Below are 15736 nucleotides of genomic sequence, written 5' to 3'. Positions count from 1 at the left end.
GTAGGGTTGTGGTTAGTGTTGTGCAATGTGATTCAAGAGCTTGAAGGTTGATGTGAAGATAGATACAAAATGCTGGAGTAACTCAACAGGACATGCAGCATCTCTGGAGAGAAGGAATGGGTGACGTTTCGGGTCGAGACCCTTCTTCAGATGTGAAGAAGCTGTTCTTGAACATAGAGGTCACATTTCTCAGGCCCTTGTACTTCTTCCTGAGGTTAGTAGCGAGATGAAAGCGTAACCAAGATGTTGTCATCTTTGATGATGATATTAGCTGCCTTTTGGAGGCAGCGCCTCATGTAGATCCATTCGACGATAGAAAGGTCAGTGCCTGTGACGGACTAGTCAACATCCACTACTTTCTACAGACTCCTTTGTTCCTGGGTGTTCCAAGTCACTAAACCATGCCGTAATGCAACCAGTCAGTCTGCTCTCTGTCGTACACCTGTAAAAGTTTGATACTGTATTTGATGACATACCAAATCTGCTCAATTTTCCCAGGAAGTAGAGAGGCATGGATCAGCTTTCATTGTGATTTGCAACAATGTGCTGGGCACAGGACAGATCTCCAGATATGTGCACGCCTAGGAAATAGATGTTGTCAACTCTCTCCACTGCTGTTCTGTCAATGAAGGCAGGTTAATGGATTGAAGACAGGTTAATTAATTGAAGTCAACAATCAACTCCTCAGGCTACCTTGAGAGCAAGATTGTTATACTGGCACCATTCAAATATTAATCGCCCTCCTGCACACTGACTAATTGTTATTCATTATTCGTACAAAAACCACAGTGGTATCATCAGCGAATTTAAAGATGGCGTTGGAGCTGTGCCTGGCTATGCAGTCATGGGTACAGAAAGAGTAGAGAGGGGATGGAGCACACGGACTTGAGTTGCTCTTGTGTTGGTGGTCATCGAGGAGGAACTGTTGTTGCCAATTTGTACTGATTGCAGTCTGCTGATGAGGAAATGGAGGATCCAACTGCACAGGAATAAGTAGAGACCCAGTTCCCTGAGTCTGATAACGTTTAGATGGGGTGATGGTGATGTATAGACAGATTCAGAATGGATATTGCAAATTAAACTGCATGTCCATGAAGCATTGTAAGCCATTAACAACAGCAATCACAGGTTCCACCACAATCTGTATCTCTCACTGGCCCCCTGCCAGTTATGCAAACCCTGAATTAATGAATATAAAGTGGACGCTGGAAGCAGTACGAACTGAACTGAAAAATGAAACAACATCCTGGTGCAACACAGGACAGCATACCAGAGAGCATACATGACAGGCAGAGTCATACAATCACCTGGCCTTCTGACCTCCATACCTATGGGTGAAAGATAGTGGACAAATTACCACCTAAAAAAAAGTGTAACTCTCAAAGTATCGTTATCTTCACCAAAGTATTTATTCACAAAATGCTGGAGTAACTCAGCAGGTCAGGCAGCATCTCAGGAGAGAAGGAATGGGTGACGTTTCGGGTCGAGACCCTTCTTCAGACTTCACCAATGATGGTGTCTGAATGCTAGTGGAATGGCAAAGAAAAGGCCGAGGCATTTGCAAACATCTTCTTGAAATGTCATGTGGACAATACATCTCAGCCTCTATACCAATTTTGAGAACAGGATTGTGGGCAGGGCCACTGCAAGGCCCAGAGTGTAGGAGAAAAATCACACCAATTGTGCAGGCTCTATGGGCCAAACCTTCTGTAACCATGACATGGTATAAAAAGATATTAACTAAGAGAAAAAACAAAATGTACAGGATGTAGGGACTATCAGTTATTTATTCCTGAAATACAAATAATCTTTTAAAACATCTGTCCTCAAAGTGATTTTTAGCTACAATGTACACAGCAATGTTGTACGTTATTCAGAACAAACAAACCAAAACACGTGATGGACACAAAAAGCTGGAGTAACTCAGCGGGACAGGCAGCATCTCTGGAGAGAAGGAATGGGCGACATTTCGGGTCGAGACCCTTCTTCAGACTAGTTAGGGATAAGGGAAACAAGAAATATAGACGATGATGTAGAGAGATAAAGAACATTGAATGAACGATATGTAAAAATGTAACAATATATAAAGGAAACAGGCCATTGTTAGCCGTTTGTTGGGTGAAAATGAGACATTGGTGCGACTTTGATAGGGGAGGGATAGAGAGAGGGGGAATGCCGGGGTGACTTAGAGAAATCAATATTCATATCACTGGGCTGTAAGCTGCCTAAGCGAAATATGAGATGCTGTTCTTCCAATATGTGTTTAACCTCACTCTGACACTGGAGGAGACCATGGACAGAAAGGTATGTGTGGGAATGGGAAGGAGAATTTAAGTGTTCAGCAACCGGGAGATCAGGTAGGTTCAGACAGACTGAGCGAGGGCGTTCAGCAAAACGATCGCCCAGTCTAGTATGGAACACCTCTCTGCCGCAACAGAGACAGAATCCCCCTGGTCCTTATTTTTCACCCCATCAGCATCGCAACTCCCACTACTATCTCGACTACATTACTTCTCATCCTGCTTCCAAAGACTCTATCCCCTAATCCGAATTCCTCCGTCTAGGCTGCATCTGCATCCAAGATGAGGTGTTCCATACTAGAACATCCGAGATGTCCTCATTCTTTAGGGAACGGCGGTTCCCCCCTCCCATCAAAAAAGAGGCTCTCACTCGTCTCCTCGGTATCCCGCAGCTCCGCCCCTGCTCCCCCTCCCTCTAGTTGCAACAGAGACAGAGTTCCCCTCGTCCTCACCTTCCACCCCATCAGCTGTCGCATACAACACATAATCCTCCAAAATTTTCGCCACCTCCAATGGGATTCTAACACTGGTCACATCTTTCCATCTCCACCCCTTTCCACAGAGGCTGTTCCCTCCGCAGCTGGTTAACTTATCCCTTCCCACCCAAACCACCCCCTCCCCAGATACCTTCCCCTGCAACCGCAGAAGATGCAACACCTGTCCCTATTCCTCCTCCCTCGACTCTGTCCAGGGACCCCAACAGTCTTTTTGGGTTAGGCAGAGGTTCACTTTCACCTCCTCCAACCTTATCTACTGTATCCATTATTCAAGATGTGGACTCTTATACATCGGCGAGACCAAACGTAGATTGGGCGATCGTTTCACTGAACACCATCGCTCAGCCCGCCTGAACCTACCTGATCTCCCAGTTGCTAAACACTTTAATTCTCCTTCCCATTCCCACACAGACCTTTCTGTCCTAGGTCTCCTCCAAAGTCGCACCAGCTTCCCGTTTTCACCCAACAAATAGCTAACAAAGGCCTGTTTGCTTTATCATTACTTTTTTGCATATCTTTCATTCATTGTTCTTTATCTCTCTACATCATTGTCTATATCACTCATTTCCCTTATCCCTAACTAGTCTGAAGAAGGGTCTCGACTCGAAATGTCGCCCATTCCTTCTCTCCAGAGATGCTGCCTGTCCCGCTGAGTTACCCCAGCTTTTTGTGTCTATCTTTGGTCTAAACCAGTATCTGCAGTTCCTTCCAAACCAAAACATGTGCTTGTTCTAAAAAGCTAGCTGGGTCCCGCCTTCCTCTCAGAGGGCAAATACTTCTCAGTGCTTGAAGTCAGGAACCGGGAACCATTTCCATCCAATCGATCCTTAATTATCACTATTCTTCTCACTAACAGCTTCATCCGGAAATCCCTCGTTGACTACATATGGCCATGTCTAACAGTAGGGAAACCTAACAGGCAGATGAGGGCATGAATAGTAATTCAAAGAACCTTTGAATAAATCATGATGATAACAGATCTTTCAAAACATCACTTTGCTTTCACACAATGCCTGACTGGCTGAGTTCCTCCAGCAGTTTGCTTTTTACTCCAGATTTCAGCAGCTGCAGTCTCTTGTGCCTCAAATTTAAAGGATACATGACCAACAAAACCAGGTGAATTTAAGAGAATGCGGGAACCAGAGCCTTCATGTGCAGACGGGGTGGGTAGGAACGGAGGTCTGACTGAATGGACAGAGATCACAGAAACTAGAACCTTGGTGAGTGGACAGGGAGTGTGGCACGCGTTATCTGGTGAAACAGATGCGAGCCTGTGGGATTTCCACATAGATGATAGCAGATTATCAGAGTTTTACTGCATGTCAATACTAAAAGTTATAATAAGACAAGTATATTTAAGTAATTGGACTTCTTAGATCTTTCCCCCCTTCAGGATATATGTTTCTGCTACTATCTGCTACTTTTTAAAAAGAGGTACTCTTTTTATCTGTTTTCCGATTTATTTTCTTTGCTTTTAGTTTCATCGCCCCAGCCCATTCAACTGCAGACACCACAAACAATTGCTCCAGCTGCTCATCCTCTCCCCGAGCAGACTCCTAGCCCTGGAAAAACAAGTCGACCATAATGTATGAATGATACACTTCCTATTAATGACGTAAAGTTTTGGACCAGCACATGACAAAAATATTCTACCTCTCAATGATCTACAGTCACGTTCCTGAGAATTAACATTAAAAAAGCTATTTAAGTAACCAAACAACTAGATGTAATTTCTGTCAATACCCGATAATCATAAATGATACTGTATGGAGCACTAGTTTTTATATTGTTATTTTATTTGGAAAAAAAAGGCGTATATGAGGGGACTGCAAGAAACCTTCCCCCACGACAGTGACACGTAAAATCAGAGAACACAGGCAAACATAAATTTAGGGTAAGAGTTAAGAGGTTTAAAGGGGATCTGAGGGGGACCTTTTTCATCCAGAGTGTGGTGAGCATCTGGAATGCAGTGCCTGTGAGAGTAATAAATGCAGTCACTGACAGCATTAAAGAGGCATCTGGACAAGCACTTGAATCACCCAAGCGTAGAGGTTGATAGGCCTCATGCTGGAAGATGAGATAAGAAAGGATGAACCCACTGGTAGGCATGGATAGGCGTAATTCGCATATCAGTGTACCTTAAATGGTACAGGTGACAATAAAAGACCATTGAAACCTTTGATGTGGTGGGCCGAATGGCCTGTTTCCATGCTGTATGGCTCTGAGTCAATGCAAATAGTTAGAATATGAAGAATGAACCAGATGGTGCAAGGATTAATGATACTGTGCTATCTCCAAGGACAGCGCCAACCTTGCATAGGTGGATGGTGTCTCAGGGCCCAGTGCACTATATGCTTAGATAACACTGATCAGTGAGTAGAATGATGCTTCCCCAAGGTTTAGGTTACACCTAACTTGGAAATTCTTGGTTGGTGCCTGAAATTGCAAAGCACTGCATTTCCTAGCATGACATTCCTATTCTGATCGATAAACAACATTAAAGCGAAGTCCAGCACAATAGACCCCCAACATCAGATAAACAACAAATTCTAACAGGTATATTTCTTCAACACTTTAAGAACTAAATCAAATACTTCTCAAGTTTTTTGTTACATTTTACATTACTCCTTTGTGAATTAATAGATTAACAAAAACTAAAATAGAAAATCATGAAATCTAACCACTTTGTCCTCCTTTCAGACAGCATCCAAGGAAGCATAGCAAAGAGAAATGGAAAACAGGAGAGAAAGAAAGGAGGCAATCATTAATCAAGAGAATGGAAAGATTCACAATAATTTTTTTAAAGAATACTTCTATAAACATTTTCAACACTAACCAGGAAGAAATAATATTTCATTTCTGATTCTAATTAGATGAACAAAGTAATGTGCAAATCATCAAATAAATCAAATTAGCAATTGTAATTATTTATAAAAGTTCTACCAGGCCTCTTTCAAGTTAATCTCGAACAGCATCCAAATGCGTCTGAAGTGTCTCGACCCGAAATGTCACCTATTCCTTTTCTCCAGAGATGCTGCCTTACCTGCTGAGTTACTCCAGCTTTTTGTGTTTATCTAAAAAATCTCTCTTCATCTTCTAATCAGTATCAAATGGCATCCATCCTCCCTACACAGTGCCTGGCCTTAGGGGGGCTTGAATGTGGCCACTCATCCAAATGATGTTCGAAACTCGAGGTACTTCCATAAAAGTCTATTATTAGTGGATGTGAGGAATTTGAAATCTCAATCAAGCACAGTTCTAATAACTATGCCTAGAATTTACCTTTACATTTATAATTGGATAAATGCCTGAGGGATTCATGCCATTTTGTGGAAGAGGACTGGGAATATAAGGGTATTGATACAATGGTAGAGGTATTAATAGATTTTCTCTGGGGTCCAGAGCCACCATATCCCACCCATCTTAAACACATCTAAGCTTGTCTGCAGGTCAGATAGATCTGGTCAAGACAGCAACTAAGCAACCTACCCACCCTCTCTTCAGCCCATTAGTCTCAGCATGTTCATTAAGCTCTTCCTGCCTGTCTGCCTTTGCAGACTTGCTTGTCCTACCCTCCACCTTCTCACCAGTCCCTCCATTTACTGACCTGCTCCTCTGGTTCCCACCTCGTGCCACTCTACTTTACATCCAGAGGAGCACCAACAAACTTCCCAGTGAGGATATTGGTTCCTGCTTAGTTTAGTTACAACCCATCCCTCTTGTACACCTGCCCTGGATGAGAATCTAATAATCCATTTAATTTACATAAAAGGACAAGAAGGCAGATTATTATCTGAATGCTGTCAGATTAGGAAAAGGGGAGGTGCAACGAGACCTGGGTGTCCTTGTACATCAGTCACTGAAAGTAAGCATGCAGGTACAGCAGGCAGTGAAGAAAGCAAATAGCAAGTTGGCCTTCATTGCGAGAGGATTTGAGTTTAGGAGCAATGAGGTCCTACTGCAATTGCACAGGGCCCTGGTGAGACCGCACCTGGAGTATTGTTTGCAGTTTTGGTTTCCTAATTTGAGGAAGGACATTCTTGTTATTGAGGGAGCACAGCATAGGTTCACCAGGTTAATTCCCGGGATGGCGGGACTGACATATGATAAAAGAATGGATCGACTGGACTTATATTCACTGGAATTTAGAAAGATGAGAGGGGATCTTATAGAAACATACACAATTCTTAAGGGATTGGACAGGCTAGATGCATTAACAATCATTAACATCACCACAATTACCAATGATCCAAGCACCAATCTTTATGTTACACCACTGGTAACAAATGAACAATCAGAAAAGCAACTTTCCAACATTACCCTCTGCGTACTATTACCAAGCCAATTTTGGATTAGCTCTGGCAGATCTCAGGTATGAACAAGATACTTTCCACCACACACAAATTTGTAAAAAATATGGGAAATATTAACCAAATCCAGAATTTTCTGATAAACTTCAAATGTCTATGTTATTAAAAAAAAAGAACAATTGTACATGTAAGTATATTTTATATTTTAAATACAATAATTCCTGATGAAAATTACACAACCAAAAAACTATTATGAAGATTTTTGGCCCATAGCATCAATAAAATAACTATCCAATTAATTTCACTGCCATGCTCTCCCCCTCCCCTCCCAAATATATATGTATCCAGGTATGCATCAAGTATGCATCTAATTCCGTTTCATTTCAGGCAGTGAAGTGCATATCAAAGAAACCTGCTTTACACAAACAATTTTCCTCAGCTATTCCAGCTCTTTCTCCAATTACCATAACTCTACCTTTGCAACACTCCTCCCAAAGACACTTCTCATTTTACCTAATATATTAGTGGACATTCTACTCTGAAACACTCTACTCTGCAATAACAAATCCAAACTTCCTTCAGTTAACTGTCATCACTGCTTTTTATTCCCTTCTGTACTGACCCAGCATCCTCTTAAGTACATTTCTATTCTCTACCTCTCACTGGGAATGTGTCATGGAGTCATGGGCAGAAACAAACCCTTCAGACCATCCAAGTCCGCACTAATCATCCATTTACTCTAATCCTACATGAATTATTTAAAAACATTCCCTGCCCTTTTTTCCAACTTCTCCAAGATTCTACTACTAAACTACATACTTGAGACAATTTGCATTGCCCAAAGTAACATACAAACCTACACATCTTTGGGATTTGGGAAGAAAGCTCTATGTCCAGGGGAAGTCTTCACAGTCACAGTGAAAATGTGCAAACTTTATGTAAGAAGCACCCAAGGGCAGGTTTTAATATGGTCTCTGGTGGCACCAGCAATGGCTGCCTCGTCAACAGTCTGTCTGTCCCTTTCTTCTTCGTTGTTTTTTTAGTATGTGTTAAATGTATGTCTTTAGTGTTCTTTAGCTTGTTTTATGTGGGGGGTGGGGGAGGGGTTGGGGAAACTTGTTCTAATCTCTTACCTCAACGGAGATGCGATTTCTTTTTCATATCGTGTCTGTCTGCACTGTGGCCTAACATCAAGGAGTTGGCAGCCTTTGCTGGAGACCGATTTCGAGAGCTCTACCGCGGGAGGCTACGGACTTTAACATCGTGGAGCTCACGGTCTCTGGTCAGAGACCGACATCGGGAACTCCAAGCCGCAGGAGCTTCGACCGCCCCGATCCTGGAGCTTCGACCGCCCCGATCCTGGAGCTTCGACCGCCCCGATCCTGGAGCTTTGATCGCCCCGACGCGGGGTTTTGATCGCCCCGATGTGGGGGCTTCGACCGCCGGTTGCGGGAGCTTCGATCGCCCCGACGGATGGTTCGACTGCCCCGACCGCAGGAGAAAAATGAGAGAAGAAGCTTAGACTTTATTGCCTTCCATTACAGTGAGGAATGTGGGAAATCCGCTATGGTGGATGTTTATGTTAACTTTTATGTAGTTGTGTGTCTTGTTACTTTTTTTGGTATGGCTATATGGTAATTCGCATAGCACTGTACCTTAATTGGTACATGTGACTGTAAAAGACCTTTGAAACAATGTCTCTAGTCATTCTGCTTCTCCTTCGCTGGGAAAAGAAGTTTACTCTGAAATCCCTATTTGATTTATTGCTGGCAACATTAAATTACTGGCCAGTAGTGTGGCTGTTCTGCACAAATGGAAAATTATTATAGTAAAACATTGCCTAAGTTGAAAGACTTCCACTGGACCATCCCAAGCGTTCTCTTTTTATACTTTTGGAGTTCCTTGTAAATCTTTTTGCATCTCCACTGGTATCTCCATCATAAGACCAAGGCGAGCATAATTTTTAAATTTTATCGTTCTCTCCCTGTCTCATTGGCATTTTGAACTTTCAAGTAAATCTACTTTTAATCCCTTGTCTAAAGAAAGTAGTCTCCGCTTCTTATTACTGAACTCCCTCATCATTGCTATTAAAATTCCATGCTGATTACTCTCCAAAGCCTCAGCATTTTTTCACCTGTGGTACCAAAGATCAAGCCCGATTCCCCAGATGAAGTTGGGGGATTTAAAATAGCTTACATACTGTAACTTCTATTGTGACATTTAAACTTGGTTTCCCTGAATTTATCCCCATTTGGATTATTAGAAAATAAAACCAACCAATGGCGAAAATACTCAGCAGGTCAAAGTGACATATGTGGAGGGGGAAATAGAGTTAATGTTGCAGTTCAATTACCTTTCATTAGAACTGGAAAAGTGTCAGATCATGAAAAGCCTTTGACATGAAACTATTCTGTCTGACCTACTGAGTATCTCAGGCAATTCCTTCTTATTTCAGACTTCTGGCATCTGCAGTTATTTGATTTTCAATCTTTGATTTAGTAATCTAGTGAAATTACACACAATTGCACTAAATTTCATCAGTAAAAATGCCAGAAGTTAAATAATCAAATTATATCAATAAACGGTCTTCCTATTTAATTTTAAAGAAAAATGCAATTCTACCCATCTCTTGTTTAATTTTCTTTCTGTTCTGTAATTACTATGGAAAGGTTTAAATTGTAGGCAACCCTCCATATTGTGGCCATCAACAGGTTCAACAAAGTTACAATTATGCCCAAAATAAGAAATTCTCCATCGCTATTTAGGTTGTAGTTTCCAAAGCGAAGAACACTGTTCATCCTGACTCGGTTTTCTTTTCATTTTAGAGGACAAAGGATAGCTGCACATATTGCAATTCAAAGATTTATGAGAGTCAATTCAGTTCAACACGTCAGTGACAGGCTGCTGGAAATGTTCGTGCCTGGTGGCTGAAGACAGTATGAAGCTCAGTTATGATTCACCTTTCCCTCCCCTTGCACAAGGAACACAACCTTTTGATGATTCTACCTTTCAAGCTCACTCATAGAACATAAAACAGTACAACACATAGCACATGCCCGTCAGCCCACCATGTCTATGCCGGACATGCCATTCTTTTGTTCCTGTTCCCACTTAACACGCACTAAAAAGCAACTATTATTCATCAGAATGAGGTCAGGGAAGCGTTCTCTTCCGATTTCTTTATCGTATTCACATTGAACCAGGAATTTGATAGAACTCCTTTAGATTACGTATGTCCACTTCTCAGTTCAGAAGTGGCTGCCCCCTCTCAATGGATGAAATGTCAGAGAGAATAGAAAGAGGACATTCCAAGCAATAACGAAAAGACGGTGACATTCTGATAATTCTCTTCAATAATTCATGAATCAGACCATACAATCAACAAAGTCAGATTATTTGGTTAGCTTTTTTTCCAGTTCTAATTTTATCAAAATGATTGCTGAAACACCAAAGCTAAGAATCCAACGTATTTGCCTCTGGAACAAATTATTTAAAATATCGTATTAAGTTATACTATGTTAAAATGTATTGCCATACTTTCCTCCCTCTGAGCAGAGAAACAATACAAAATAATCAGATAGTTCGCCAATATAAATATTGGGCAGAGCTTCAATAAGGCATTGCCAGGTATACTCACATTATTTGAGCGAAGAGTAACCCGACCTCCACACCGGGCACAAAACTTCGTCTGGCAGTACGAGCAGATGTGGCCGCAGCCATCAGCAAACTTGGTTTTGAGGCAGATCCCACATGTTGGAGCATCATCCTTGTGTTCCCCCTGATAACGACGGGCTTCATCACTAATCTTCCTTATCTGCTCCTTATAGCTCTCAAATTGCTGATGTAGACGTCTGTGAAGGAATGAATAAAGTAAAGTGAGGGCAGTGATTTCAGAATGCTTTTACAATATGTTGAGATAATTATGCAACACTAAAACGCTCCACCACCCTAAATCTCCAAGGGAAAATTCAGTGCTGCTCAGTTCAGATGGTGATGCATGACATTTTCTGCAGAAGGGTCTCTGTGACGATCTTAAACACCATTGGGGCCATTGCAAGAGATATATTTAGTTAAATATGCAATCATAGCCTGGATTTATATTTTCAGTCACAGCTATGAAGACATGTTTATTAACAGTCTTGTCAGTACCAAAAAACAACAAACCAATAATGATTTCCTCACTTAAAATGCAAGGATTATAGACCACAATTTTAATGTATTTAACAGCATATTTTGCTTGATATTATTTTAAACCAATCACCAGTTCACAAGCAGTCTGGGTTTTTGATCAAAATTGCTTCTCAATTATTGTTAAGTAATCACATTGATACAAATTAAATTTAACTTTCATTTTCCACCAAAATAAAATTAACAATTTGAATTGTAAGATGCATTCAAGTGTTGTTACATTGCAATTTGTAATCTTCAGAGTTAAACCACCATTAAGGACGAAGTACATTAATAACCATTGGTGATTATATACCTAGTGTAATTGATCCCAATGTGCCAATAGCTACTAGGTACATGCTAGATTATGATCCAGGCACAATCCTACCTCAAACACACCCCGTGCCTCCACCACCCTCTCACATAAATTTGACTCAGTGAATGGAAATTATCTTTAATCAAAGGTAGCCCATCGATACTATTGTTGCTAATTACAAACATGCACATTAATTAAGACCAATAGATGGCCACTCCTTGAGTCTGCTTCGCCATTTAAAAAGACCAAGGCTGATCTAAATGTAACTTCAACTCCATGTTGAAACAAGGAACTGCATATGCTCGTTCACAAAAGAAGATAGAGTGCTGGAGTAGCTCAGCGGATCAGCCAGCATCTCAGGAGAACATGGATAGGTGACATTTCGGGCCAGGACCCTTCTTTAGACTCAAGTATTGCACCCTTTCCTCATAAGACGAGCCGCCTATTCCAGTACAGGTAACTTCTGAATTACCGGGAGGAGGTAATAGTCACAGAAAAACAGTCTATCTTATGATTTTCTGTGATGTGAAGCCACGTCATCTGCACATAGATCAAGGAACGTGAGTTGGGAATAAAAAATTAGGTTTACTTATTTCAAATTATGTAAGAGTGAATTTTATTCGATAATCTCACATTTATTTTTGAGTCATGATTTATGGGCTTTGCAAGTCCAAATTTCTATTACCCAAACAGGCGTAACACAGAGATTACCTGTACAAGCTAGTAAACCTTTTAACTATCAGCAATGAATTTACATCTTTCATTAAATAAAGAGATTAATATTGAATGAAGTACTCCAAGAATACGTATCACCAATCCTCTATATAAATGAAGTATAAACCTCCCTATTTTCATATTCAGTACCCTAAAAGTAAGCAGTAACATTCTGTAATTTTTGCTAGTTGATTATAGTCTTTTGCCAGTCATTGCTGTTATTTTTATTGTTATTCTTGTGCAAAGTATATGTATTAACATGACATTGTTTACCTCATTTAAAAAAAAAGAAAAACTCCCTTTAGTTTTCTCTCTACTTTTTCTCCAAATATAGCCACCTTTACTTAGACAGGCCTCACCAAATAATCATCCAAGTCTATTCTGGGTGTGATTATATTTTATTTAAGGAGATCTTCCAAGTAGAGTCAAAGAGCTATACAGCAAAGAAACAGGCCTTCTCTCCAACTCATCCATGCTGAGCAATTTGCCTATTTGAGCTATACCCATTTGCCTGCATTCAGTCCAAATCCCTCTAAACAATTTCTCTCCATGTACTTGTCCAAATGTCTATTAAATGTTGTGATCGTGCCCACCTCTATCACTCCTTCTGCCAGCTCATTCCATATATTCACCAGTCTCTGTGTTAAAAAGATGCCCTTTAGTCCTTTTTAAATCTTTCCCCTCCCACCTTAAACTTATGTCTTCTGATTTTAGACTCCCCTGCGCCATGTAGAAGACGATGGCCATTCACTTTATCCATGCAGGTAGTTAAATTCTACCTGCCATTCCTTGACTTACTTTAATGGTTGATCTTGTTGTAATATTTGTGATGAGTTGTAAGCCTCATGGATCAGTGCTGGACCCATTGCTGATTGTCATCTATATCAGCGGTTTGGATGAAAATGCACAAGGTACGTTTGGTAAATTTACAGATGACACTTAAGTGGGTGATATCGTAGATAGTGAAGATGGTTTTCAAAAATTACAGCAGGCCTTTGATCAGGTGGGCATGGGCTGAGGAATGGCTAATTATTGCCAATATTTGGAGTGTAATACAGAAAAGTGCGAGGTGTTGCATTTTGGGAAGTCAAACTAGGGCAGGACCTTCACTGTGAATGGTCGGGCCCTGGGAAGTTTTGTAGAGCAGAGGGATTTAGAAGTACAGGTACATAGTTCCATCAAAGTGGTATCACAGATAGATAGATAGGCTGGTCAAGAAGCTTTTGGTACATTGGCCTTCATCTGTCAGGGTATTGAGTATAGAAGTTGGTACGTTATGTTACAATTGATGAGGCCACATTTGGAGTACTGTGTTCAGTTTTGGTCATCCTGGGAGAGGAAGGATGGTATTAAGCTGGAAATAGCACAGATAAGATTTACGAGGATGTTGCCGGAACTTGAGGGACTTAACTCCAGGGAGAGAATGTGCAGGCTAGGACAGGCTTATTCCTTGAAGCACAAGAGGCTGAGGGATGATCTTACAGAGGTGTAGAAAATCATGAGTAAAATATACGGTGGCGCAGCGGTAGAGTTGCTGTCTTACAGCGCTTGCGGCGCCAGAGACCCGGGTTCCAACCCGAGTACGGGAGTTGTCTGTATGGAATTTGTACATTCTCCCCGTGACCGCGTGGGTATTCTCCGAGATCTTTGGTTTCCTCCCGCACTCCAAAGACGTACAGCTTTGTAGGTTAATTGGCATGTTATAATTGTAAATTGTCCCTAGTGTGTGTAGGTTAGAGTTAATGTGCGGGGATCGCTGGTTGGCGCCGACTCAATGGGCCGAAGGACCTGGTTCCGCGCTGTATCTCTAAACTAAACTAAACTAATAGATAGGGTGAATGCAGAGTTTTTTACCCAAGGTAGGGGAATCAAAAACAAGAGGACATATGTTTAAGGTGAGAGGGACAAGATTTAATACACACCTGCTAGGCAACTCACAGAGGGTGGTGGATATATGGAACGAGTTGCCAGAGGAGGTACTTGAGGCAGATACTATAACAGCATTTAAAAGACACTTGGATAGGTACATGTGGAGGAAAGATTTATAGGGATTGGGGTCAACACACAGGCAAATGGGACTAGCTTAGACGGGGCATCTTGGTCGGCATGGAATAGCTGGGCGAAAAGGCCTGTTTCTATGCTGGATGACACTATGAATATTCTGATGTTTTTTGAATGATTTTTTTAATCTTGGTGATAAACATAATCTGTATGAATTAAATGATTTTGCAGATACAGTATTTTCTTATTATGTAACAAAAATATTAATTAATATGAATTTGATTTTATATTTTTGACAACATTATTTTTTTAAGGTTATTAAAGAAATACGAGTTCAGCTCTCTGGTCAGAGTGAACTCTCTGATTGACGAGAAAATGCTTTTAAGAGCTTCCAAACCAACCTCCTAAAAAGAACATTTTTCTGATTCTTTGATATGCAATGCCAATAATCTCCCTGGTCCTGGCCAATATACATATTATGCTTAAACAACGAGAAAATGAACAGACAACAGCTATCACAAAGAAATAGTATATGTTTTGCATCAAATGTGCATTCCTTTAAGGCATATTGACACTAGAGGAAAAAAATAGTCTAACCATAGATCTTGGGAAAAATTAAACGCGGTATTAAACCGAGAAAAAGGATTAGAGAGTTGCCAGAAAAAAAGCAGTTAGGCTAAGTATTGTGAGTGATTTAGAATTCAACAAAGTTTGACTAAGAAAACAATAAATAAAGGGAAAATGGGAGTAAACTAGAGAAGAACATAAAGCAGACTATAAGCGCTTCTATGAATATGTACAAAGCTAAAAGTTGGCGAGGGCAAATGAGGGCAAATTACAGACATGAAGCAATATTTATCAAGGGCTATGTGGACATGGCAGAGGAACTGAACAATTTCTTTATATTTTTTCTTCATAAACACCACAAAATACTGGAAGGGCAAAGGTTCTGTTTAACTGGAATTCAGAAATACTGGAGCTTCAACAAAGAGAAAGTAAAATATATTAGAATGAATAAATAAATAATGACTGGAGAAGTAAATGACCGAGGTGCGACAAGTGATTGAAGTGTCAGTGGGGGAACATTTTGGGACAAGTGACCATAATTCTATTGGTTTTAAAGTAATTTTGAAGATAGGACTGACCCACAAGTTAAGGTACTTAAATTGGGGTAAGGCTGATTTTGAAGGCTTCAGACGGGAACTTGCAGAGGTTCCTTCTCATTTCCATTCCTTCTCTCTGGAGATGCTGCCTGTCCCGCTGAGTTACTCCAGCATTTTGTGTCTACCTTCGATTGAGTGAATCTGTTTGCAGCTAATCTCTGCCCTCTAGTTGTAGACACTTCGACCAAGGGAAAGAGGCACTAGATATCTACTCTAACCATGCTTACCATAAATGTATATACCTTTATTGTTTAAAAGAGACATGCCA

At 40.8% G+C, this 15736-nt stretch overlaps 1 protein-coding gene across 13 annotated transcripts in view; it reads right to left on the bottom strand.

Moving 5' to 3' along the window:
- LOC144593435 (regulating synaptic membrane exocytosis protein 1-like) overlaps nucleotides 1-15736 on the bottom strand; it is a 338785-nt gene that overhangs the window by 178217 nt on the left and 144832 nt on the right. For all 13 annotated transcript variants that reach the window (XM_078398979.1, XM_078398984.1, XM_078398980.1 and 10 more), the window contains one exon: nucleotides 10745-10958. In XM_078398979.1, coding sequence (XP_078255105.1) covers nucleotides 10745-10958 — 214 coding nt within the window. The remainder of the gene's footprint in view (nucleotides 1-10744; nucleotides 10959-15736) is intronic.

Source organism: Rhinoraja longicauda, chromosome 5 (genome assembly GCF_053455715.1).
Source record: "Rhinoraja longicauda isolate Sanriku21f chromosome 5, sRhiLon1.1, whole genome shotgun sequence".
In the NCBI taxonomy this organism is placed as follows: Eukaryota; Metazoa; Chordata; class Chondrichthyes; order Rajiformes; family Arhynchobatidae; genus Rhinoraja; species Rhinoraja longicauda.
This window is presented reverse-complemented; position numbering and strand designations above follow the sequence as displayed.